Source organism: Lichenostomus cassidix, chromosome 6, assembly GCF_008360975.1.
Source record: "Lichenostomus cassidix isolate B80296 chromosome 6, HeHo_3.0, whole genome shotgun sequence".
Classification (NCBI taxonomy): domain Eukaryota; kingdom Metazoa; phylum Chordata; class Aves; order Passeriformes; family Meliphagidae; genus Lichenostomus; species Lichenostomus cassidix.
In genome coordinates, this window is record NC_139487.1 from 33,184,396 (window position 1) to 33,210,817 (window position 26,422).

The window sequence follows — 26,422 nt, forward strand, 5'->3', positions numbered from 1 at the left end:
TTGTGTTTAAAAAGTTTTAATGATATTTCAAAGTCCAGTGAATGTCCTCAGATTACTCTAAAATCACAGAGTTGTTTCACAGAATTTAGTCCTGGTTCTAATTTGTAACGGGTGATTGAGATGCCATTTCCCCCTTCATTCCCTTTAAACACACACGATTGTCCTCCAGTAAATGGAAATTGTAATTTTTAGCTACACTTCATAGTGTTAAAACTCTATACAAACCTTGTACTACTTGTACAAAAATAAGTGCTTCATGCACACATTTTTAATACTGCTTCTTGCCCTCTGCTTTGACATCTTTCTGAACTTATATAAATAGCTGAAAAAGCAGACTACTGAACGTGGAAAGTGAGAAACACTTCCTGCCAACGGTTTGAGAGACACTCCTGGCTGTGTTCCTCATTGGCAAACACCACTTGGAGACAGAACAGAAAAGAAAAACCCACGAAATCCGTAACACTCTCGGTTCTTTGGCCCCCTATGACCAGGTTTGTCCCTTGCTGTGAAGCCAAACGTGGCCAGCAGCAGCTGGCCTTCAGGGTCACCCTAATGAGCTACTTTATAAATAGGAGGGGGTGAACACGACCTCAGACTGTACAGCTTATGGGGTTTGTTCCGTTCTGGGGGAAAATGAGTCAGAATAGGGAACACAGGATTCCTGGAGCCAACGCCTTGCCACAGACCCTCGCACTTTGCACAGTTTGGGGGATGCACAGGAAAAGCTCCCCTTGGAATGGCTTCTACTCTGCCACATCACGGCATCTAAACCAGCTGAAAAACCTGGGGCCACATCTGCTGGGTGTCATCAACCCAGTTGTAAATTCTATCCCTTGAAAGGGTTTTCTTCCTGGTCCTAGAGTGAGCAAATTCAATTTTCCTTAGTGTGCATCACTGCATAGGATCTAAGATACAGGATTGATGTAGTTATCCAGCACTTGGTTTCTCCTGTATCTCCACAGCATTGTAACTCCTGTCTCAACCCTATGGCAAAAATAAATGGATAATGCTCTCCTGCTGGACACCAAAGGATGCTCCCAGCATCCCCAAAGGGTTCAAACACAACACCAACTCTGGTGCTCTCCACAGTAAGAGGTGCCTTTACTGCTGGTGTGAACCCTCTTCCACTACATTAATTTTTGCTGGAATCAGAGCAGGCAGCAGCCCTGATTTAATGTGTAAAGCAGTGCTCAGAGCCAGGCAGGGCTCTTTCCAACCTGGGAAAATGTTCTTTGGATATAATTTTATTCCTGCCGAGGTGCCTGCTATTACTGGGCCATGGCTGTGAGTTCTCGTGCTCTAATTAAGTAGAGAATTGGCCTAAATGAATAGCACTTTTCAGCTCCTCAGGCTTAAAAGTTTCCCTATCTTTCAGCAGATGTGCCATTCGATGGGAAGTGCACAAAAATACACCATTATTTGCTGATTTGTGGATATGGCTGGGAAGGAGCAAAGTAAGAGGGAAAACTCTACTGAATGCTTGGGCCCTGATTTAAAAATAAAATTGGCACAGAAACTTGTTAAGAATTAGCCTGTTAGGCTAGGCAGGAATGTTTAGGATAAATGATATTTTGCCTTGGCTGTGCCAGGAAGAATTTCAAAGAGCCTCGAGATGCCCCATGCTGGTGGCACAGGGTTATCAGGGGCAGGGAGAGGCAAACCCAAGTGGCACCACTGCTCTGCCTGGCCTGGGAAACTTTGGGGTGGATGCAGGAGAATTCCCAGTGCACAGAGGGGGTTGCTGAGCCACCCCTTCCTTCCCCAGTCCCGGGTCACGAGGGCCACGGGACCAACTATTTTCAGCACAGGTTGTTGCTTGTAAACACACACGCACTAGGTGTATAAATATATGTATTAAAAAAAGAAATATATATATATACACCTGAGAACCTCTCATTTCCTGGGCTGAGCTTTTGCTTTCCTGTGTGAAAATCTGATTTTGCAAGATTTTTTAAATTTCTCCTCCCCACCGCCCCTTAATATCCCATTATAAAACTAAACACCTACAACACTGAAACTCCGACTAAAATTAACCTCAGGCCACAGATTAGCTTCAAACCATGAGGGTGTAAGAGTTACCAGACTGGGATTTGGTTTTCTTTTCCTTTCTGCCTGTGCTGGGTTTGAAGGGAATTTGGTTAAAAGGCTCCATAGCCGTCGCTCCGTGCGGCGACAGCGAAGGCGGGATAGGCTTCATAGGTGGCATATGTGGCCAAATCTTGTCCCATTGTCACTGCTTGCTTGAGCTGGGTGGCTGTGACAGTGGCAGCTGCGTTAGCAATGGTATATCCTGAAGGACAAAAAGAAGAAAACCCACGGATCAATGAAAACCCATGCCAGACTCTTCATTTCCCGGTAGGTTTTGACGGGATGATGTTCAGTGGGATTGACTCAGGCAGCAATGAGTTTGTTAGTGGGAATAATGTAAATAAATTAAGCAATTCATAGGAAAATTAAACCATTTCCTCACCCATGATTTGTTAAACACAGTGCTGGAAAAATGCCCCTCTCTCTTGAATATTTTTTCCTCAGGTTTGGATAATTTCTGAGCTAACGGTGCTTTGGATTATTTCTGAGCTAATGGTGCTTTGGACAGGTGCTCCCCTGTATGGCATGAAGGCGGCAAGGAAACAACCTAAAATAGGGGAAATTTGGGCAGGATTCATAGAGAAAATATGGCTCTCATCCCTTCACAGCCAAATGACAGGGAATTTAGGACAGCCATGGTAGGGAAATTCCCTCAATGCAACAGCAGGGAGAAAATATTTAGAAGATGGAATTTTTTGGTTTTTCCCATTGGTTTCTAATGGAAAATGTGGTTTCAACACTTCCAAATTTTCCATGGGAAGATGTGAGTGTTGCTGTTTGAGAATGAATCACTGGGTTACAGCATCATTTGGGGCTGGTTCCTCTGAAGGCAGGGCATAGCAGCTTGTCAAACACACCGCAGTATTTTGTTGTAAAAGAGTCAGGAGTTAAGACAAAGCCTAAATTTGGGAAGAGCAGCTGGGGTGTCCATCGGATCTGCTGGACCAGGCTCTGCTGCCAAGCTACATCTCCCAGGATCCTGTCTGACCGGGCAGGGAATGGGATCAACTCAAGGTTAGTCAGATCCAAGGTCCTCCTGGTGGGGGAATGGAAATATTGGGCAACAGGGAGCACACGTTGCATCAGTGGAGGTGTTCCTTTGGGGAGAAACATGAGGAATTCCTTACAATTTGAATATTGTGGCTGTCCTGAGTATTTTCTTTGCACCAGCAAAGCCAGGTGCAACGTTTCAAGCAGGAATTGAGGAATCTGGGACTTTGGGCACACCTGCCACCATCGGGAGAGCAATGAGCTGTGACCTGGGCCTGGTCTGAGCCGAGATTTAGCAAGCCATGACCAAGGCCTAGTGTGTGCTGCAAGCAGCAACTTCAATGCATGTCCATTTGCCAGGCTCCCAGGACAAATAAATAAGGGTGGATGAAAGAAAAGGAGAGATCCTAATTAAGCAGTAAGTGGGGGCTGGATTCAATAAAGAGCCCATTTGGTTTCCACGCTGCGGATGCTGCACAAGCCCAGACAAATTGATTTTTCTGCGGCTTTTGCGGACTCCTGTGGCAGGAAGCCGGATAGATGTTGTTTTGTTTTTTTTTTAAATCCATCCTTGAGACACTCCAAACAACTCAGTAGTACTGACTAATGTGTTCCTCATGTGCAGTCTGGCACGTGGGGCTGCCTCTCCATCAGCACTGCTGTCATGCTGCAGCTCACAGCAAATGTAATCCCTGTGTTTTCCATGACTTCCCAAGCTGTTTTGGGCAGTTGCAAGAGCTATTGAGTATGAATTCTCAAACCGGGAGACAGGTTGGACACTGGGGCTTGGAGCAGCCTGGGACAGTGGAAAGTGTCCCTGCCCATGGCTGGGGTGGAATTATGTGATCTTTAGGGTCTCTTCCAACCCAAACCAGTCTGGAATTCTCTGATAAAGATGCCAAACACACAACATGAGCCACGGTGGGGGAGCACAACCAGGCCAAAACCTGCTTCATTCTTCACACCCGCACGGAAGCAGCAGGAAAATTGACATTCCAGGAGCCCTTGGCTGTACAGACCTGCCCATACCTGGGAAAGCTGGTGCTGCAGGAGGCACCTCTGCCCCCTCCACGGGAATGCCCAGGGTCTGCAGGGTGTACTCCGCCGCGTAGGTCTTGGCCTCGTCGATGTAGGCGCTGAGCTTAGGCGGCGTGAAGGGGTGGCTGTGAGGACAGCACAAAGTGAGCTGGCTTTGCATTCCCCGGGGCTTTCTTGCCCCTCGCTGGGATCTGCTTAGAGCTGGCACCATCCCACACATCCCATGGAAGCATCGCTGCCCCGTGCTGCTGCATTAGCAGTGCTGCTCTCCTCCCAGGGCTCTGCTTCCCTCGCTGAGGTTATCAACCCTGCTTCTCAGCTTGGACACGACGTCCAGGCAGAGTTTGTAGTGCTTTTTCCATTAAAAAAACCCTGCTGGGTTTTCTGTCTACAATACCCAGGCTGGGTTTTTCTTTACAATACACAGCAAGCAGTGGTTTAGGTCAGAAATATTTGGAATCATATTTAGAGCTGAAATATCAGCATGTTCCTTCAAACTCCTTTATTTCCCCACAAGGACTACCACTTGCTTTCTTTTTGTACAAAAAGAAGGACCTTTTTGCCTGATTGTGTCTGGCTTTCTGTAATGTTTGCACCAGCAGAGAGAGCACCAAGCATGGCAGACAGCAGTTAATTATGGTTTGTGGATGTTCTTCTCTTCATATTTTTTGAAGTGTTTACAGTAATTATATAAATATATAAATATACATTTAATAAATATTTTCAAATGTAGTTAATAAATATTTTTGAAAACAAAAGGAAATGGAGACCTGCATGACTGTGACTTCGAGGACAGCTGTTAGCCAAAATACCATTTAAAAAACAAAGCCTAAGCCTCAGAAACCCTCCAAATATTGACGTACATGGTGGGGTTCTGGCTGGCGAGGGCAGGGATGGTGATTTTGTAGAGGAAGAGCTGTCTTTGATCCTGGCCAATGGCAGAGTGAAGCTGGTACACAGGCTGGCCCCAGTTATTTTTCTGGCAGATTTCTTCTAAGATCTAGAAGGAAAGAAAAAGGGATTTGTGCTGAGGTTAATTGCTGTGCAGAAGCCTCCTCGCCCTGCTCCAGCCTCTGTGCTGAGCAGCTGCCTTCTCTCAAAAGGCTTTCAGGGAGTCCTGGCAGCTTCAAAGCTTAGCAAAAAATACAAAATAAATGGCAGACAGGATACTACACCCACCTTGAAGTGTAAGATTCATCTTAATGTTTTGTGTTTAATTCCTGAATTTATTCCCTGTTCAATTGGATATCTGTGTTCTTTTGCTGCTTAGATTATCTCAGAGTGGTTTTCTTTGAGTCTCCCTCAGAAGCTGTGTCTTATGGACTCCTATTTCAGAGGACTAAAGAAACTCGGGTTGCATTCACCCTCTCTGCTCTGCTGCCTCCCTGGCTTCGTGGGTTACAGAGCACGAGAAGTCCAAATAGGCTCCTTTTTAAAAAGAAAAAAGGTTGTGTTTCCATCCAATTAATTCCACGGGCTTCAACAGGCGATTGCAGCTTTTGAAATGCTGAACCACGCTGCCCTCAGCCTTAGCACAGCTGATTCCTTGGTAATTGGGAATTGCTGTCCAGAAATGCTCCTCTTTGGCTTTGAATTCCAGCGTTTTTAACCCACTGGGTGTGTGCTGTTCCAGCTGGGTTTGGACACCTTCCACTAAACCAGGTTGCTCCAACCTGGCCTTGGACACTGCCAGGGATCCAGGGGCAGCCACAGCTTCTCTGGGCACCCTGTGCCAGGGCCTGCCCACCCTGCCAGGGAACAATTCCTTCCCAATATCCCATCCAGCCCTGCCCTCTGGCACTGGGAAGCCATTCCCCCTTGTCCTGTCACTGCAGGCCCTTGTAAATAGTCTCTCTCCATCTTTCTTGTAGCTCCTTCAGGCACTGGAAGGCCACAATGAGGTCACCCTGAAGTCTTGCTGTGGTCTACCTCATTTACAGCTTACACTTCCATGGATTTAAAATTAAAATGTAAAATTTAAACCTCAGTGCTGCTTTTAATTTTGCCACCACAGCTCCAGCTGAAGGTTAGTGTCTTGCAGTGTGAAATGGTTCGTGACATAGTTCAGTTCTCAATTGCAACAGTTCATTTTTTCACTGTGGCAACACTTGTCCCCTGCTGTCCCAACTCCTTTTTATGCATATGAATTTTACAAAAATTACCTTCACTTGCCCTAAGGCCCTACAGAAGCATTCCAGAGATTTCACACCTCTAGAGGAAGGTGTCTCTGCCCATGGCAGGGGTTGGAACTGGATGAGCTTTAAGGTCCCTTCTAACCCATTCTATGAGTCTGTAATTTACTGATAAATTAGAGTAAGGGAACTGTGGAATTTTACAGGAGGGATAAAATCCCACTGTCTGATTTCCTGGGAGAAAACAAGGATGTTTTCATAAATTTTGGCAAACTGGATGCTGTGGCAATCAAAGTGTTAAAAGGCACAGACATGCTTCAAAATTCAGGGTGAAGTTGGTTTCCTGTGTTGCTCTGGACAACGTAAGGGGAAAACGGTTACTGTCAGAGCTGGATATTCAGAAACTCAGGGAATTAATTCTGGATTTCTCCTCAGCCCTCATCTGCATCAACAAGCACAACCAAATCAAAAACCTCCCCGAGCCAGCAGAGTTTGTGCCCTGAGCTGGGTTATGTCAACATCTCTTTCCCCATAAATGTTTTGAAAATGTGCATTACTTTCCTAAACACTTGCATTGTTCCTTGGTGAAACCCCAGGTGATGCATTTTATGCATCAAACCCACTGTGGGTGGAGTTCCTCATGGTGCTTTTAGGGCAGAACACCCAGAACTGGATTAAGGTGCTTATGACAACTTTCCTCCAAGGCTGACGATGATCTTAAAGGTCTTCTCCAAGCCAAATGACTCCATGATTCCATGAGAGTGGGCAAGGCAGGAGGATATTGCAAGATGGTGTTACTCATTTTTTAATGTCTTTTGAGACGCAAGGCTGGATATATTTATCAGGCCCTGGTGCAGATTCAATGAGGGGCCCGTTTTCCTGTGGCTAGCACAGGTCTTTCTCGTGAGAACATTCCGTTGTGTTTTATAAACAAAGATAAAGTCTGGATGTTTTTCAAACAGTGTCTCGAGATTTGGACAGTTCAGGCCTGGCCAATCAGGCCTAGGGGGAGGTTTCTGGCTGACCAATCTGGGTGACCTCTGAAAAGTCTATATATATTGAAATCAAAATAATAAATTTCCTCTTTCTTGCCACACTGAGAGCTCGGGTCTTTTTCTCTGCTAGCAGCTCAACAGCGACAGTTTTCCCAACACAACCCTTGGGATACGGATGCTCTTTTCTGGAGCACGTACCTGAGGGGCCAGTTTGATGCCTTGGGGCTTTAGCGTGATGTGGTTCATGGGGGTGAGCTCCATCCCTGGCAGGAGGTCGTAGAGCTTTTCCTCGGCCCTCTTGTCTCCCTTGAGGTGGTATCCGCGCCCCAGGCCCGGGTACGCCAGGTAGCCGCGGCCTCCCAGGCCTCGGACGCCCGCAGCCCCTACAGGTACATTCATGTAAATTTCTAGGAATGTAAGAAGGCATTAAACTGAATCAAATCACGGGAAAAAGGACCCTGATTCTTGCTGAAATGGAAAAGTTAGCCCCGCTTGCTGGGAGGATTGGGAAGCACACGGGCAGGAGGCCTCACAGAAGGTGATTACCCAGACTTGACACTGACACCATTTCTCGGATAGGTGAGGGTTTTTTTGGGGGGAGAACCGCTTCTTTCTGCCCATTTTCCATCTTCTCTGCTCAGTTTTGATCTCATGACAGCTTTTTACCCAGCTTTGTAGCTGGAAGGCAGAGAGGAGACAGCTGGTGTCTTCTGTTACCCACCAGTGTAATTTCACCTTCTTAAATGATTCATGGCCTACACAATTTCATCCCTATATGAACAAAAATCCTTTCTGGTTTTGCCCCATTACACTTCCATTTTTTCTCAGGGAACCCTGCTTGGGAATCTGGGAAGACCATGAGGTAAGAGAGGAGTGGGATATTATCACATCTGCTCCTTTCCTAGTGCAACCTTCTGAGGAGCTGGTGCACCTCTCTGAGAAAAAAATAAAGGCTCAAGGGATTTTCCTACTTCTCTGTCTGCTTCCTGGTGAAGACAGAAAAGTTGGCCATCATGGTCCTTGCCAGCCCTACCAGGGTGCCACACAGGGTCCCAGCCTGCTGTGGGACTTGGCCTGGGGAAACAAGGCATCATCTTACTTCTGCATTAACTAAATTATGTCCACATTGACGTTTAATTTGGGGGTACCTGAGTGTGGGGATTTGATTTGGTCCCAGGTGTGTTCACCCAAGAGTGTTCAGAAATACTCTTTTATTTAGAGATTGAATTAATGGGATTAATTATTATTAAACTGACAATCCCCCAAAACAGGTCTCCACCTCCCAGAGCACACAGTGGCCCCAGGGCAATGTGACCTCCTTGGGAAACTCCATGGCTTTGGGTCAGAAAGCACCAGGACTGCTAAAACTTTCGCTATGACCTCCAAAGCAAAGAGGAAACAGTGCTGGTGGTGGTGGTGACTGGCTGTGGGCCCTGGCTCTGAAGGGGCGAAAAGAAAAGTAGTTTATTTGGTCTTCCCTGCTGGGGCAAAACCAGAAGGATTCATGGGTTATTTACACCAGACTGGAGGGCAAGCTGGAAGCTCTTTCCAGGAAAACTGTTCTTTTTTTCAGCTGGAAAATTGCCTTTGGGAAAAACAGAGCCTAACCCCTGTGTTTGCCATCCATTTCAGAGTGGGACCCAGGAGCTGGGGCAAGGTCAATGTCAGCAACATGCGTCTGGGGAGCAGCCGCCCGATTCCCGGAGGAGATGCTTTGGGAGAGCCGAGTGTTGGCATGAGGGGAATTACCTCGGATGGAGGGCGGCCGGAGGATGCTCCTGCTGCCGAGCCCCTTGGCGGCCGGGAAGTGGAGGTTGGGGATGGCGGCGTAGGCCTGGGGCGTGTAGAACACCGGGGCGCCCAGGTAGGCGGTGGCAGGGTCGTACAGGTGGCCCAGCGCGTAGGTGTAGTCACCCTGCAGCACCGGGGCCCTGCCGCCCGTGCCCCGCGTGTACCTCACGTAGCTGTCCTTGTCCACCGGCTTGGCCAGCGTCACCTCGATCGGGGAGCCGTCCAGCACCTTTGGATGGGGACAGAGTGGGGGACAGCGCAGGTGTCAGCGGCCGAAGCGCAGCGTGGAAATCCCACCCACGGAGGAAGTGCCCCCACACCCTTATGGGATGGGAGGATGGAGGAAACCAACCCAAAAAAGCCCCCGATCTCCCTCACATGGGCAGAAGGTGGCACTGGCTGGGTGAAGGTTTAACCTCCGAGTGCCCAGCCCTGGCCCCAAATGGGAGAGGCTCCTTCAGCAAAGCCTTCAGAAGGCTTCACTTCCCTGCAAAGCAGCTCCTAAGCCGGCGAGATTCCATGTGCTCCCGTGGAGAACAGCAGGGGCACTAAAAATAGGAGCGGGGTTAACACCTCTTTGGGAACAGCTCTGGCTTTACAGGGAATTACATGCAGTGCAAGAAGGGCTAAATTCAGCAGCCTCCCCGCAAATCCGCAGCTGAATTTGGAGCAGATGTTTGGGCTGACCTCGTTTGTCCCAGTTTGCCATTCACACGCTGCCCTGCCAGTGTTTTTGTTGGCAGTCTGGAACAAGGATGCGAGTGTGAGCCAGGGGGATCATAACCCCTCCTTTCCTAGCTCTTCTTTCAGCTTTTTCTGCTTTTTTTTGTCTGAGCAGTGAGCTAGAGCCTAGCAAACACTTAAGCACAAACACAAGGAGCCAAAATGAATCGCTTGTGTACAACGGAGCTGCTGAGAAACAAATTCAGGAGTATAAAAGCAGCCCGCAAAGAGAAAATTGGGATAACACCTCTGGGAGGGTTTTGTGGCTCATAAAGCAGGTGGCTTTGTATAATATACTGCACCCAAGCCCCAGGAATTAACATTTCCAGCAGCTTTACCTTCCCATTCAAGGCTTTCATGGCCTCCACTGCATGTTCTCTTTTATTAAAGTGCACAAAGGCGTAGTCTCTAATTTTCTTTACTCTCTCTACTGCACCTGCGGAAAACATCAGATTATTAGTGGGAAATGGGTATTAGTCAGAAAATAGAGATCTAAAAGAGCAACTGTGTCGGGTTATGAGCCCCTGGAGAGCAAAGGCTGAGCAAGGGTAAAGGAACAAGAGGACAGTGTCCTCTCAGCTCTCAAGATGTATATTCCATAGAAAAATCAAGATGTAAAGCTTGCAGTATTTCAAGGCAAGCTAGAAGGTTTTGGGATCAGACACCAGTAAGCTTCCCATTAAACTGGAGCAGTTTTCTCCTGTCCAAACTGTTCTGTTGAACACCACAGTTGGTCTTGTGTCTCCCTTCTGTGACAGAGCATGCACCAGCTGTGGGAACATCACCATGTAATCCCATCTCCCTGCTTTTGTACATGCATTGGAGGCAGCTGCAGGAAAGCTGAGGCTTCTGCCATAAAACGAGGAGGTTTTTCTCTTAAACACCTGTTCAGGATGCTCAGGAAGAATGAACAGTCAGTCCTGCCCAGGACAGAGCAGTCCAGGGCACTGGGATGGGCTGGGACTGAAGGGGCAGCAGGTCTCTCCCCAGTGAAGAGCCTCTCCCTAAGAAACAGCCTTTCCTGTGTCAGTGGGGCTTCCCTGGATGCCCCAATCCACCTGGACACAGCCCCAGTCAGGCTCTGCAGCTGAGAGTTGGCCCTGCAGCTGAGTTGGCCCTGCTGGGAGCAGGATTGGGCTGGAGAATCTTTCTTCCAGCCTGAATCTTTCTTACACCCAATTACACCCTAAGTCCATGCTCCATAGTTTTCCCTTTCCCTTGTCAGCTGCTCTGCTGCCAGGAACTTATACCCTGCGCTGAGGAGTCTGTCTCCAAAATAACCCCACCAGTCCTGTTCCCCATGGCCACAACCTTCAGCTATTTCTTTAATTGTTCATCTCTGCTCCTGTGGCTTGGGAAGCACATCACCAGCCAGCCCAGCCTCCTGTAAAACCCCCCAAAATATCCTTTGGAAATGCGGCTAAGGAATGCTGAACAACCCTTCTGTTGGCTTCTTACCTCCTAAAGCTGAACAGGTGCACAGGGAAATGTCATATTGCCACAAAAAGCACTTACTTAGAAAAATGCAGGAGAAAATGAATTTCTTTGGTACTCAGGAGGAGTCATTAGGAGCTGCAGAGGGCTGAACGAGCCCTTCCCAGCCAATAACCCGAGCAGGCTGCACATCTTGGAATGACACAGGAATGGTAAAGCAGCACTTGGTGTCCTTCTGGGACAGACGGTGATTTTCCAAGCCTGAGGTGACGGGAGTTATATGCTGATGCTTTGTTTACAAGTGAAAGCTTTAATGAACTCACTATGTTCTGAATATCCTCCTTCTGCCTCCTGGAGGGCTTTCCAGGACACCAACACCGAGCCAAAAATTCTGCTCCTTCCTGCTTCTTCCTCTGCTGGGCAAAGCACTGTGATACCCATCCTTGGGTCAGATCCATGGAGAGCCCATCCAGGGGACATTAGAGGGGGACATTGTCCCTGCAGCACATTGGGAGAGCACAATGCTCCTGCTGGGAACTCTACCAGGCAGTGGGAATTTTGCTGGGATCCCTAGGGAGTAAGGGCTGGGTTTTCAGCGACACAGCTCTACAGAAGTCATGAGGCACTGAATTTGGCACAGATTTAAGGGGTGATACATGTTCTAAATTCCAACTCGAGGAGCACAGGCAGCATTCCTGGTCCTGTCTGTGGAGCCCTCAGGGATGTGGTAATTGCTGTGTCATGGGGACCTCTGGATCATTTTTTGTTGGATGACTTGTTGAGTTTCTGAATGCCCTGGATGAAAGGTAATTTCGGGTAAATGGTGCTGAAATGTGGCTCAATGAGCGAGGCAGAGAACCAAGGCAGGGCAATAAATCATTCCAGATCTTTGCTGCCTTTCTTGGTCTCATGGTAATTTAAACTGCATTTTCTCTCCCCAAAGCTGAAATTTTTGCCGTCCGAATGCACCCATTCCTGCTTTTAGCCACTAGAATTAAAGATGCCAATTAAAAAAAAAAACAAAAAACCAAACCCAACACGAATGCTGAAACGATAAAGGGAAAATAGATGATACAGAACTTCTGGTGTTAGAGTGGAAAACTTCTTAGGAGCAAAGCAGATGACTGTTACCAAAGTGTCAAAAGGGCATGAATGTGTTTCTGGGGAGTATGAGCTTCTTCAAAGCTCGGGAGCAAAACTGGGTAAATAAAAGAAGGAACAGTTCAGAGAGTGGGACAACATAAATTTAACTCAGGGGTAAAATGGGGTCTGCGACAGCTCAATGGTGGCTAAAAGGATGAGCCAGAAATGCTGGAAGGACACAAGGAAACCTCATAAAGACCTTTGCGTTGCAGCCTAGTACAGAAAAAGTCATGTACAGAACAGAAATGAGAAGTTAGTGAAAGAAAAATGAAGCTACGCAGTGTATTTTAAAAAATTAATCGAAGGAAGTTCACAGGAAGGAGATGAAAGGAGATTTCACATTGCCAAGCAGAGTTTCCTAATGCCTAATAGACTGTGTGGCTTGCAGAGCTGCAGAAATGGGTTATTTTTACTTTGTTGGTTTTGGGTGGAATTTCCTAAAGCTGGAGCAACTCAGAAGTAAAATCTCCTGTGAAAGCCAGCAGGATTTTTATTCCCAACTAATCTCCTTGCTTTTTTGAAAAATCTCACCCTAAGTGCATGTAGGATATGCCACAAAGGAATAATGAATTCAATGTAAAGCACTAATTATTCACCAATTTACACGAGGACTGGGGGGGATGTATGAAAATGAGTTCAGAATTTAGATCAATCAGATAAAAAGGATTTGTATTAAATCACTCTATTTTTATCACCATCCCTTGCCACAGAAGAAGGCTGAAGTCACCCAGCTGCTTCACCAACTCTTTTTAAGAAAGACTAAATGATTCCAAATGATTCCAAACACAGGGCATCCCCATGCAGCGTTCTGGATCTTTTCCAGTTGCCAATCATCCTCCCTAGCTGTGGTTGCAGCTGGGAATTAAGCAGCCCTTAATGGGATGACACTGGGGGAGGCCTTCAACCTCATGACCATTTGCATGGCAATACACACCAACATTTCACAGCAGAAAAACAGCTGTTCTGATGTCATTTGGCATTTCAGGAATGGGGAAAGATTTCCATTTGCAGCACTTCAGGAGGCACATCCTGGGTTCCTACCTGGTTTGATGCTGTTGAACTCCTTCTCTATGGTCTCTTCAGTGGTGGAGAGCATGAGGTTCCTCACGTAGAGGATTTTCACTGAGGACATGGTGTCCTCATCCACCTCCACCTCTGGCTCGGCCCAGTCCACGGCAATGGGGTGTCCCCACAGCTGGATCCTTCCTTTAAGGGAATGGGTATGGTCAGTGTTGGGGGGCTTTGCTTCCTCCCTCTCCTGCTCAGGCCCTATTTCACAGCAGAACAGGCCAAATTCTACAAACACAACCAAAAAAAAGCCTTCCTAGCTCAAAGCACTGCTGCTGCTTCAGCTCCCTCCCAAAAGCAGCTGGTCACACTGGGAAATGTACTCCTGAAAACACCTTTGGAGCCTTCAGAACTGAAAGAAAGGAAAATGTGGAATAATTCACTTCAAGCCAGCATTCCCTGGAGTGCTCCCTGAAGGGAAATATTTTAATGCACTTATAAAAATCCCTTTTGGCTGCAAATTTGCATTCTCTCGATAGCAGAACAGGGATCCTGTAGTCCCAGCAGGATGGAATGAAACAGAAGAAACAAGGATGTCTCTGCGTGTGTTTGAATTTGTTTGGGTGAAGCTGCAGCCGAAGAAAGGAGAGACACAAAAAGTCCTGAGGGGTAAAACAGGGTGTAGGTGCAGAGGATAAACCCACTGGCTCTGTGCACACTGGACTGACTGCTGAGGGGCAGGGAATAAAAAGAGCAAATAAATGACATTTCTGAATGCTGATGATGGAGCCTCCTCAAGGCTCAGCTCCAGATTCAAAGGCACCTGATGGGAGCCTTTCACTGAGCCCAAGGGGAATTTCCATAGCTCCACATTTCTTTATGTCTACACGCATGTGTATTACCAATGTTGCCATTCCAGGTTTGTCATGGAGTTAAATCTATGGCTGAGTCAGATTTATGGTTATGTAGCGCTTATAGAAAATTCTATTGAATTGTTTCAGAGGTGTTGAATTAGTCAATTTATTAAGAGCTGCTAGTGTTGAGTTGATTAGATATTGTTATGAATAATAAACCATTTAGACCTAAACTGTTGATCCAGTCTGAGACAAAGTCTGGCAAAGGGGTTAACCCTGTTGGGACTCAACCCTTTGAATATCTTACTTTTTTCCTCCTCCCCCTTTTGCCTTCCCTGGTCTCCACATGAATCATTCCAGATTGCTGTAACCTGATTTTTCTTTGTCTGCTTTATCTGTATAGTAATTAAGAGAGTGATCCTTGCCATCAAACCCTGTTGTCCCTTCCCAAATTTATATTAAACCTGATTTTGCCCATACCTTGCAGGTGATTCTTTAAGTGACCTAAACCACTCATTTGTAGCTGAGGGGACGAAGAAAATCCTGCAAAACACCCTTTGCCAGGTCTAAAAAGGCATCTCTGCTTAGATGGACAAATCATCTAAGAAGGGGTGGGAGCTCCAAAAGGAGAGGGTGAGGATAGAGTTTGGAGGCTTATTGGAAGCATCAATGGTCAAACTGAATGGAAGGATGCTGTTCCCTCTGAATCCCTCGGGAATGAGCTGGGATTTGTGGGGCAAGGCTGAGGTGCTGTCCAGCTCTCAGCCCTGATTTGAGCTGTCAGTGACCAGAGATAAAGACAGGGCTGCTCAGGGTTCTGTGCCCCTTTCTGAAATGCTGTTTTCTGATCAAAACTGGAAATGAACTGGTTGTCTTGCAGCAAGGAGATAAGCTGCACCAGCCTCTTGCTAAAGCCCAGTCTATCTCCACCCTTTTGGCTGGCCAGGAGACAGGACAAAACTTTCATTTTTTTTATAAAAACTCTCCAGTTTTGAGCACTTCCTCTACAGAGCTCCCTCGAAGACCAGTGAGGTTCAGTGTAAAGGAAGCATCTTGATAATGTTATTCAATCTCACGTCAGCTGGAGACACATTCAGCTCTGAAACTTTTGAAACTTTGAAACTTTTTTTCCAGTTTCTGCTATATGCTTGAGACATCAGAAGACTCTGGTTCTGCTCAGGCCTTTGGAATTCCCTAAATTGTTTACTGAGATGTCCCTAAATTGGAAATCCCTCATGCCTGGCACATGTCTGCTCAGGGGTCCAAGTTCCGTCCATCTGTCTCGCTGTCTTTGCTCAGGATTTCAAGTGCTCTGCCTACTCCTGCCTTCCTTTTCCACATAAAAACCATGGAAAAGTCATGCTGAAGCACAGAGTGTGCTCCCACCATCAGGGAGATGCTTAAACTGATGCAGAAAATGCAGAATAAAAGGGAAAATTGTCAGTGTGAGATATCTCACAGTAGCAAAGCCAATTCAGTGCTCAAAATCATGTTGCTTTTCTTTCACCAGAAGGAAAAAAATAATTTAAATGCTGCAGGGTATTTCATGGGCTGTCATATAAAAAGGTGGAAGATGGCTGGTGGTTATGAGCAAATCTCAAACCCTGAGGTTTGTTGGATGCTTTCAGCAGCAAGTGAACTGGGTTCAACAAAGCAGTGCAGGAGCCTAAGAAAGCAAGAGAAAATCGGTGAAATTCCTGCGAATGCACTTAGAGTTGAGTGACTTCTTCATCTAACACCTGCTAAACCTCTCTCTCCTTCACAATGGTCTGTCCCCCCAGCACTGAATTTCATACAGCAATTCCTCGTTCCAAGTTCTCTTGTAAAAAAATCCATTCTCAGATGCATCCTCAGTCCAATCCCCAGCCTGAACCTGCTCTCGGATGCCTTCCTGAGTGATTCTCACCTGGGAGCAGCTTCCTCCTGGCCATGGCTGCTGCGCGGTGGCTCTCGTACTCCACGAAAGCAAAGCCCCTGTTCTTGGTTTTATCGGCTGCACTGGGGTAGACAATGACATCCACCACGCCATCCGTGACCTTCTTCATCTCTGCCAGGATTTCCTCCCTCTTCTTGGTTTTGGGGATGCCCCCCATGAACAGGCGGCAGTTGTCCACGCTGGCACAGACCCCCAGCAGTCTCCCATTCCTGAAACAACAGAGCTGCTCTGTCAGGAGTCAGGAGCCAAAAAAAACCCCTCTTCTGTCTCAAAGCACAAGGCCTAACACAAGGTTTTGGTGCCCACAGTTTTTTGGGATATTCCAGTGGCCTTCATCAACGTAGAGGCTGCCACTCCACTAAATCTGAAGTCAAAGTCAGGCAGCACAGCTGAAATGAAGGATTTGAGGGAGAAACCAAAGCCAAATTTTGCTTTTCCTTCCTAGTATTCTCCCTTTTGCTGCTACCAGGCAACTGCACTCCCCATCCTGGGTCTCTGTGCTGTCACCAGTATAGGCCAGGATTTGTTGTGGTCACCAGCAGCTTGTGGCTTCCCACTCTCCTTATGACCAGGGTTTTGGGGAAGGAAAATGCCTTGTCATGGAGAGGCACTGTTTGGGGACTCACTGATGCCAACTGTTGTGCAGACCACAAAGTAAAAACTCCCTTTGTTCACCTCTTTGGGGTCAAAGTATCTCTCACAGGTCTGGAGGAGTGCAAAAGTTCTTTAGAGGAGTCTTTGGAACAAGGCAAGGAAGTGGAGGAGGTGGAGATGGACAAAGCCTGATCCCCAAGACCTTCCAACCTGTGCCACAAATGACATCTCCAAGCCCTCTGTGTGCCTTGTGATCTGCTCAAAGCAGTTCACCACCCATCTTTTTCTCTTAAAAACAAAAATGAAAGCCATACAATTGCCAGAATGGTTTATGTCAAAAGGGTTTTAAGCAAAGGCATCAACTCATCCCACTCTGAACTGGCAAAAAACACTTAGTGTGGTTGAAATCAAACCAACACGTATTGATGGGCCCATCTGTTGTTGATTTCTGGGTGTTTTGTTCCCAATTTTTAGTCACAAATATGAGGGCTTTTTCTGTTCCTTTCTATTAGGAAATGTCACTGTTTTGCCAATTGGTTTCCATCCTATTTCACCATTTTTTGCAATTGCTCCATCTCCCAGAACATATCTGCAGAATCTGTCACGAGGGAGACTGTGAATAGAATAAATCAACAACAAACAACCTGAGGGGAACATAATAAACAGCACTGGTTAGGGGAAAGTTAATTTGATATTTTTTCCAATGTTCTGATGGATCTTTTTGTTGTTGTTTTTTTGCGAGGAAGAAATTTCCTGTGAAAGATGTTGATTCTAATGAGCAGTGACTGCACAGGGAGACAGGAGGAGATTTCCCTCAAAACTCAGGGATCTAAATAACCTTGCCCTGGGCTGCTAGGAGAAATATCCCTTACATGCCAAAACAGACTGACAGATGCGATTTAAAGTTGCTGTGAAGGTGTTTGCCACCCTTACCTGATTTCATAATTATTGAGTGTCTTTATTGCATTCTTGGCCTCCTGTTTATTGGAGAAGGTCACAAAGGCGTAGCCCCTGTTGTTGCCATTGAAGTCCATCATCATCCTCATCTCGTAGATTTTGCCAATCTGCCCAGAGAGAGCGATGTTTGTCAGCAAGGTGGGAGTGGTGAAAGATGATTGGGATGGTACAGCCCCCCCACTTCCAGTTCCATGGGCAGGGACACCTTCCACTCTCCCAGGCTAATCCAAACCCCATCCCTCCTAACCTTGGAATCATCTCTGGCTCAGCCCTGCAATGCAGCTCTGACCACCCCATACTGATCACCTGCCATCTCACCTTCTCACACAGGGGGATAAGTTCATCCTCAAAGAGGTCTCGGGGCAGCTTCCCAATGAAGATCTCACAGCCCCTTTCTGGAGGAGGGCCATCCCAGCCCGGTGGTGGGCCTCCATATTTCCTCTGCCCGTTTTCCTGCCATCAGGGGAGAAAAAGAAAAGTTCAGCTATTGATTTTTAAAGATGGATCAGGCCAACCCCTTCTCAGGGAATGACACCTGAGGGAGAGACCCTCCTTCATCTCCTCATGGATTCATCTGGGATAATGCAGTGTCCCACTGCCAAAGCTGGGACACTTCCAAAGTCCAAGTGGACACAGTCAGGTAACTCCCTGGGAAATGGAAATCCTCCTGCCTCTGGGAGGGGAATCTACCTGGGCTGTGTGTTAGCTGTGGGCTGGGTAATGGAACATTTGCAAAATTTATAATTTGGTCTAGATTTTCATCCAATCCAAGAACGACACCTGCCCACCCAGGAGTTCCTTGTGGAAGAGAGCAAATCATGGCCCCAGATAATATTCAAAGATGTGAATATTATTGTTATACTGATGTCAGTATTTCCTTTTCGGAATCTTATTGCTAGATGAGTGTGTCTCTGTTCTCCTCTCCTATTTTTAATCATATTTCCTTCCTTCCTTCCTTCCTTCCTTCCTTCCTTCCTTCCTTCCTTCCTTCCTTCCTTCCTTCCTTCCTTCCTTCCTTCCTTCCTTCCTTCCTTCCTTCCTTCCTTCCTTCCTTCCTTCCTTCCTTCCTTCCTTCCTTCCTTCCTTCCTTCCTTCCTTCCTCTCACTCCCATTCCCATCTCTCCTTCCCTCTCCCTACAGTGATTCCTTGCTCCCAGAGGAGCTGGGGCTCCAGTTATTTTTCCATTTTTGGCACCCTGACCATTTTTTTAGTCACTTCCCACTCTGGGATTATTCCAGGCAAGCAAATGCCTGTACAGCTGACTTAAGAGGAAGGCCTAAAGTACAAAAGCAACAGGGATCCTTACAGGAAAATAGAAATACACCACAAACTCTTTTAGTTTTCTGGAGCCTAGAACGGGCCCTGAATTATCCGTGTGGGTTCCTGTTTTGCCAATGTTTTCAGCAGTGATGGAGTGGTGGGAACACTTTAATTTATGACTGAGCTGGTGTGTGAGGGTGCACTGCAAGAAATGAACCCTTCCCTCAATCTGAGGTGGCTTCACTTGTGGCTTGAAGGCAGCACCTCAACAAACCCTTCTTGACAAGGTGCCTGGAGGGAAGGTGGACATCAGCCACTTCCCAAAGATGAATGACCCAGGTGTGCACTGAGGAAGAAGATGTTTGGCTGCTCCAACAGACAGGTTGAAAGAAAAATCCCTAAAATACAGGGAAATTAGGAGAGGGAGGCAGAAAGAGAAAAAGATAAAATAGCAAGGTCAGAATGGAAAAGGAAAGGAGAGAGAAGAGCAAGAAGATGTTGAAGTGTGTGGGGGATTGGGGACTGAAATCTGGAGTGTAGGAATGAGCTGTAGCCAGATGTGAGAGGATGAAAAACCAAGCACCAGGATCATTCCAAGGTGGACAGGGACTGGAGTAACCTGGTCTAGGGAAGGTGTCCATGTCCATGGCACAGGGCTGGAATGAGATGGGCTCTAAGGAATCTTCCAACCCAAGCCACTCTGCCATTCTCAGAAAATACAGTAGATCTAAGACATAGAGAAGTCCTTTCTCTTGTGGGTCAGGTCCAGCTCCCCAAGGGCACCAAACACAGCTGCCGGCCTGCTCCTGGAATGTGCTTTTTCCCAGGAATCTCAGGTTATGCTTGGGGCTGTTGTGCCCTCTAGTGCTATGCAAAGCAAGGCAAAGTTCACGGCCTCCAGCTGCCCAAAATTCCATGTTTCCCATTCCTTCTCCCAGGATGCAAGGCTGGTCATGGCAGTGCCCAGTGCTTCCCAAAGCAGAGCTTGTTTTGCTCATGATAACCAAGCAAGGCTTCCTCAGGTGAGTTTGAAGGTCACTCCCGGTCTCCACCTGCCCTAACCACGGGAGGTTTGGATCTTGGAGACCTTGGAGACTAAACTGGGAGCAAACCTTGGGGCAGGGAGGTATCTGCCTCCCGTGTGCCTGTGCAAGGATCTGCACAAAAGGGCTTCCCACCTCATCCCTGTTCTGAAACTCTGCTCAGTGGGTTTGCTTTGGCTTCCAGACACCAATCCTGACTTTTCCCAACATCCATCAGTGCTCAGGGTTGGCTTTTCCCTCACTTTTGTCATAATTTCCCATCAAGCAACAAAATCCTGGGGGAATAAGCTCCTGCTTCGTGAAAGACAACGTAGTTATGGTCAGCAAGGATGTGACAGAGCAACAGAGGGAAAAGGAACGAGCAAGGAGTGATTCAGGAGCATGGATTCGCTGCTCAGTGAAGCCCCCAGTGAAGCCTCAGGATGAAGCTGGACGCTGCACAGAAGGATGGGACTGTGAATTCCTACCTGGATCAAATTATATCCCGTTCGCTGAATTAACGCACGGAGGGCGGCTTCTTTCTGTGTGCCGGTCAATCCATCCCCGGATTTGTGATTTGATTCCATTGTGAGTGATTAGCAGCAAAAAATCAGGTTAATTAGGGGTGCTCACTGCAATCAAATTTAAGATAAATTAAATCAATTAATACGGCCGGGAGGAGAAAGTCCACCCTCCTGAGAAAGTTTACAGGGTCGCTCTTTCTATATCAGTTATTTTGGAGATAAAACCAAAACAGAACAGCAGAGGCCATGGAAAAAGCAGAAACATCCCCCTTGCTGCATGGAAATAAATAGCATTTAAACCCACAGTCAGATCTTGGGGAGATACAGAGGGAATTTGTAGCCTTTTGGTGGTGTCTTGGGATGGAAAAATGTGTAGGTGCCTAATCCTGCACTGAATGGACAACAATGAGTCCTTCAGACCTTGTGTGATGCTGACAGTGGGAAGGGAACCTTGTACCAGCCGTGTCCAACACCCTGTGAGAAGACCCACCTCCAAATTTGACCTAAAATAAAAAATAAATTATTTGGCCTAAAATAAAAATTATTTTTGAAAATAAAGAACGTGGGAAAACTTCAGATCTTATCTTGGTTCTGGGCTGGAACAGCCTTGGGTTCAGGCATTTTGAATCAGAGCTGCAGTTTTAGGTCAGGGCTGATTCAAGATTTTTTTGTTTGGTTTGGTTTTGGATTGAAAACATCATAAAACTGAAATCTGAATCTGGCTTGGGCTACACACTGGGAAGGGAACATTTGTAAGATGGATTCACTGCTGGTGATTCCAGGCTGCCCTGTTTTTCTTGAATGCTAAGCTTTGAGCTTTTCCAAAATCCACTCTTTTGTGTGCTCCAGGCATAAAACCAGGGTCTGTAGGTGCAAGGCTGAGCTTGAAGCCTTAGGCTGATGCTGAACACCAGCCAGAGCAAAGCCAGTTCTCTCCTCAGCTCCTTGTAGCCAGAGCTGGGGGCCACTGGGACCAAGGACTTCCTGCAGAAAAATGCTGACTTGTGTCATCCAAAATGGTTGTTATTGCCTAAAATTGCCTTTAATTGTAGAAAGGTGGAAGCAAGGAGAGGTGGTAACTCCCAGGCTTGCCTGGAGAGCAAACAGGGCCACCGAGGGAAAGAGCCAAGGCTTGGGGCAGTCCACTTTTCCTTTGGACACTTCCTGCCCTCTGATCCTATGCCTTTGTACTCTGGAAGGCTTAAACAGGTGCTTTCAATTTAAAATAGGTTATTCCCAGCACCAAAACTGGGGCATGACCCAGGTGTTTGGGGGATTTCAGCCTCCTGTCACTCGGGCTCTGCCACACCGAGATCCAGAGACTGGGACTCAAATCCTTGGAAATAGACACCTCTGTAAGGACAGATTTTGGAGCTATTTAATACAGAGGTTGGTGAGACCCTTCTAATTTGACTGGATTTTTCCCCCACTCTCCCAGCTTTGCCAGTATTTGAATTCCTACCAACATGCAGGGGTTGGGGGATCGCCCAGGGCCACAGCTCCCTCCTGTCTCCAATTGCCAAATGAGTGTTTTCTGCAGCAGCTGAAGCCCAGTTATGGGTTTGCTTTGCCCTTCTGAGGGCAGTGACAAAGCCCTGCTGATGTTTGTGGTGTCTGTGGCTGCTGTGTCCTCCAGAGCTGGCGTTCAGCAGGCACGGGGCAGGATCAGCACACTGCTGTGCAGAAACCACCCGCAGCCTTTCCCAGGCTGCTTCAGGAAGAGAAAGGGATCCTTCAGAACACCCCAGATTGCTTCTGCACCCTGCCCTGCCTGGGCAGACGCACCCCAGATCCACCTTGTGGGGGAAAGCTCTGTCACACTGCAAGTGCAGCCCCTTCAAATCTGCCTCTGGAGCATCCTGGTTTCATCAGGGAACTGAGGGATCAAATTGCAGCAGCCAGTGGGTGAAGCTCTGTTAGCCCTCAGAGCTGGCCTGGAGCACCAGCAGGGTGGATCGCTGCTGCTCTGGATGCATTGCAGTGCATCCTTTAAGGCCACACATCCTCTCCTGCAGGGAAGAGGCATTTCTAGGAAGGTCTCCCTCCTTCCCTCCCGGGGATGGTTTCATGCTGGGCAGTGAGCACAGCCCCGGGGCTGGCAGTGGATGGGAACACAGCATCTCCCTGGCTGGTGCCTTTCCAGCAGGAGCAACATCCCTGTCTGTGCTCTGCCTTATCAGATGAGACAGCCAAGCTCTCCTGGGCTCCTCTTGCCAGACATCCTGCAAAGATTGCAGCCTCTACACCAGCATGGCCAGACACTGGTGCACTCCAGGATATGCTCCAGCAACCTACTTGGAACTAGGGAGCAACAGCATTCAAAGTTGCAGTGAAGTGTTAACCCCAGCCTGCTGCAAAATCCGGGCTCTGAGGGGTTTGTTAAAGACCTGTGCCCGGTGCTTCCACACATCCCTGCCTCTGGAGGAAGCCCAGCCTAACCCATACAAGAGGTGCAGCATGCCCATTCCCAGGCATGCCCATTCCCAGGCATGCTCTGACTGGCCTGGAGCTGTGGAGCTGATCCTGCTGGGAATGGGGTCCAGCTGGAGACCCCCACCCCAGCGGCCTGCAAGGACTCCAAAGGAATCTGTAATCCCACTCCCGGTTCCAAAGGAGGCCAGCACTGGACAGCTCTGCACACTCAGGGCTGCACACACACGTGGACAGCCCCACTTGGCCGCCCCACTCTGAGCAGTTCATTCACACCTACCAATTACCAGCCCAAAGTCATTCACAGCTCATTGATAAGCTAAAGAGCTTTCCCCCCTCCGTGGGGTTTCTCCGGGATGGAAGCAGACAACACCTCTCTTTTTTCAGAGGTATAAATCCCAACACGACAAACCCCAAACCCAGTAAAACAGCCTTTCCACTCTGTGATTTTCCAAGCACCTCTCTCCCCCCTTCCCTCCTGCCGCCCTTGACCCGAGCAGATCTCAACACTTTTTTTGACAGGGCACTTTTCCATCTCTGCCACCCAAGGGTCCAAATCATGGAATCACAGAATCATCCCACTTGGAAAAGCCCTCTGAGATCGCTGAGTCCATCCACTGACCCACCACCAAACCACATCCTCAAGTGCCACATCCACGTGTCCATCAGTGCATCCAGACTATTTCCAGGATACAAATCATGGGGGGATGTTTTATTTCTGAAATTGCTGGGATTCCAGCCCTTTCCCCTTATTCCAGGCACCAGCCTCAGTCCTTCTGGCCTTGCCAGTGAGCTGGGATATTTTTTTTTACCTTAAGGGAGGAGAATTCCTGTCACCCAGAGGAAACACGATTACTTTCTCTCCTTCTTTGTTCCCCGAGCCAGGAATCAATTAGCAAATCCGCCCTCACAGAGAGAAAAACCCCCCTTCTGTGGCTGCTGATGGAAAATGTGAATGACTGCAGCAAATTCAGGCACTGTTTTCAGCTCTGCTTTAAAAAAAGAGTCAACCCAGCCATGCTTAATAGAAATAATTTCCCTGGAATTTAACCAATTTCAGGGATTTGTCCTTAAAATGGACTATCATTAACAAGGGCCACCATGTGAAAAAAAAAGGAAAATAAGGGAGGGGGAAGTTGCTTCATGTTCAGAAGTTTATATTGAAATTGACACTTTTGGAAGTGCAAATTATCCTTATTTCCTATTTCATCCTCATTTTGATGAAATTTTGACAATGCCACCAAGTTATCATGGTGACAGCATCAAGAAAGGGAAAGTTCTGCTTTTACCTTAAATCAGAATATCATTTGGTCTGGTCTTCCTCTCTCCACTCTCATTTATTTTAGGTTTCTACTAAAATTCCGAAGTGCCAAGGCACAAAAAAGTCCTTTTATGCCTTGCAAGCCCCACACCAACAAGAAACAAACTTCTTATCACACCACTTCACCTCTCCATGACTACTTCTCTGCATGGCTTCCTCACCGCCTACTACAGGCACATCCTCTGACTGCTCCATCCATCCAGGAGCAAGGTGAATCCAGAGGCTTTTACACCCAAAAATGTGGCAAATTTTGCTTTGCTTTTGGGTTATTTGGAAAAAGAGGAGTCCCTTTCCTCAGTGCAGGGATGTGTCCCGTGCCAGGATTTCTGCTGAGGGGAGCACAGGGGGTATTTGAGGGCAGAGCCTGCCCCTGTGCAGCCTTTCCAGGGATTTTTTCCAGGGAAAGCTGGTTCCTGGTGCCATGAGGGGATAACGAACCCATGTTTATCCCTCAGGATCAATACATCTGACTGTGCTGAGCCACTTGGACTCAGATAATTGAGGCTGTTTTGATTGGTACCCCCTCAGTGCAACTTCTCCTCCTGAAGAATAACAACATCTGGAAAGACTGGATAATTATATCCCATTTTCCCTTAAAAACCCAAACAGGTAACAAGAGAAAACATTTTCCTTTAGGCTGTCAATGTTTTGAGGATTTTTTTCCTCCCTCCAGGCTCCAAGCACTATATATTCCTTTCTATACATCCATAAACACCAAGTATTGCTCATTTTCTTCCCCAGACCTGGAAGCCTTGTGAGCTGCCAGCAGCTCCTTGCTGGGGTGACACGCTGAGGGACGGAGTCCGATTGAGCAACACAGCACGAGGCTTTTGTCCCTCAGCTTCCCAGGCTGGGGGGTTGTTTTCCAGCTCAGGTGGCTCCACAGAAAGGGGGAACTCACTGGAGCTTGCAGGAAAGCAGGGCAAATGAAGAGCAACGTGAAAGCACCACAGCACACGAGCCTGGAGAGAACATTGCATGCCTAATCTGGCAAATTTTTTTCTCAGCCCTTTTTGCCTGGGAATCAGCTTCTCCCTTTGGAATCCCTTTCCTCTTGGGCACAGCCTTTGCAGCTCTGTTGCCAAATGCACACAAAATGCCTCTCAAAGCCCCTCTGTGATGCTGAGCCCAGCCTCCTTCCCTTCTTTTTCATTTGCTGGGTACTCTGAAACCATCCCTCCTCCCCTGCCTGCTCCCACCCAAAACTCCTGTTCCACCGAGGGAAAGAGCCTGGGAGGAGCATTTTGTGTTGGGCCAAAACTATCCCTCCTGGTTGGAAGAGATTAGGGAAAACTGAGAGATTTTTAGGAGCAGTAACTGCCTTGGATATGGAGACTGATCTCTGGCAGACAGAAGGAGGGATACCGAGTCAGCTGGAGAAATCTCTAATGATTAAGCCCTGGAAAGTTGTGCTTTAACAAATCCAGAGCAAATTATGGCAGGGAAAATCCCTCCTCCCCCTCTGCCTTGCCTGCCCTTGCTTTTGAGGCGAGGAGGAAAAGCAGAGAAACCCCTCTTGCTGTCGCTTTGCCAGGCAGAAACCGCACCGAGGCCCCTGAGGAGCCTTTCCTGCCCACCCTGCTCATCCCAAACTCAACACTGCTGCTGTGGGGCTGTGTGGGTCCAACCTGAGGGTCCCAGCCTCCCAGCCCAGCCCCACTGCTGTGGGGCAGCACCAGGGTGTGAATCCAATGCTGGGGCACTCCTGGGGTGGGAGGCTCCCGATGGAGCTGCTCCTTCCCAACCCCATTCCACACAACCCCAGAACAGTCCCACAGCCCCAATCCTCCAGCAGCCCCCTCCCTACCTGAGCACTTCGGGAGATCAGCCCCCGGGAAAAGGTTCTCCTTGATTCTGGGCAGTCTGCGACGTGTCCCTGCGGTTATTCCCTAATCATCATATCAAACTCCAAAGGTTCAGCAGCCCTGGGCTGCTTTACAGTCGCACAGGTTAAACGTTAACCTGCCCTATCTCCCGGCTCCCCGCAGGCCTTTGACCAGATACTGCCTCAGACAGCAGCTACAGGCCCAGCTGGCCCTGAACAAACGCAGGGCACTGCAGGCAGATCCCAGCCGAAGGGCTCGGACCAGTCTGACACTGGTTTGGTCTCTCCATGCTGAACTCTTTCCCCCCTGATCCATCCCCAGTGCTGCAGCTCTCCCTAGCAGAGATGCTGGGAAA

The 26,422-nt window shown here is 47.9% G+C and overlaps 1 protein-coding gene and 1 long non-coding RNA gene across 6 annotated transcripts; one reads left to right on the plus strand and one right to left on the minus strand.

The window, feature by feature from the left end:
• Nucleotides 1–26,169, minus strand: A1CF (APOBEC1 complementation factor). 4 transcript variants are annotated; one of them, XM_085064462.1, is made up of 12 exons: nt 26,049–26,169; nt 20,455–20,598; nt 18,002–18,136; nt 17,660–17,790; nt 16,103–16,341; nt 13,376–13,540; nt 10,096–10,193; nt 8,993–9,263; nt 7,442–7,626; nt 4,980–5,116; nt 4,108–4,241; nt 1–2,290 (listed from the first exon to the last, which is right to left on the minus strand). In XM_085064462.1, the coding sequence occupies exons 2-12, from the start codon at nt 20,551–20,553 to the stop codon at nt 2,139–2,141; spliced, it is 1,746 nt and encodes a 581-aa protein (XP_084920588.1). In that variant the 5' UTR covers nt 20,554–20,598; nt 26,049–26,169; the 3' UTR covers nt 1–2,138. The 4 variants fall into 4 exon arrangements, with proteins under 4 accessions (XP_084920588.1, XP_084920587.1, XP_084920589.1 ...); XM_085064461.1 differs by having other exon boundaries at nt 7,442–7,650; XM_085064463.1 differs by having other exon boundaries at nt 4,098–4,241; nt 7,442–7,650.
• Nucleotides 6,992–10,169, plus strand: LOC146435686 (uncharacterized). 2 transcript variants are annotated; one of them, XR_014853048.1, is made up of 3 exons: nt 6,992–7,121; nt 7,391–7,822; nt 8,876–10,169. It is a non-coding gene; the product is annotated as an uncharacterized LOC146435686 (long non-coding RNA). The 2 variants fall into 2 exon arrangements; XR_014853049.1 differs by having other exon boundaries at nt 7,391–7,632.
• Nucleotides 26,170–26,422: the final 253 nt, after the last annotated feature.

Coding starts and splice junctions, on each gene's coding strand:
- A1CF (XM_085064461.1), bottom strand. CDS start 20,553: ATGGAATCAAATCACAAATCCGGGGATGGATTGACCGGCACACAGAAA. Junction 16,342..17,659: donor CTCAATAATTATGAAATCAG/GTAAGGGTGGCA, acceptor CTGTTGTTTCAG/GAATGGGAGACTGCTGGGGG. Junction 13,541..16,102: donor CAGGAGGAAGCTGCTCCCAG/GTGAGAATCACT, acceptor ATTCCCTTAAAG/GAAGGATCCAGCTGTGGGGA.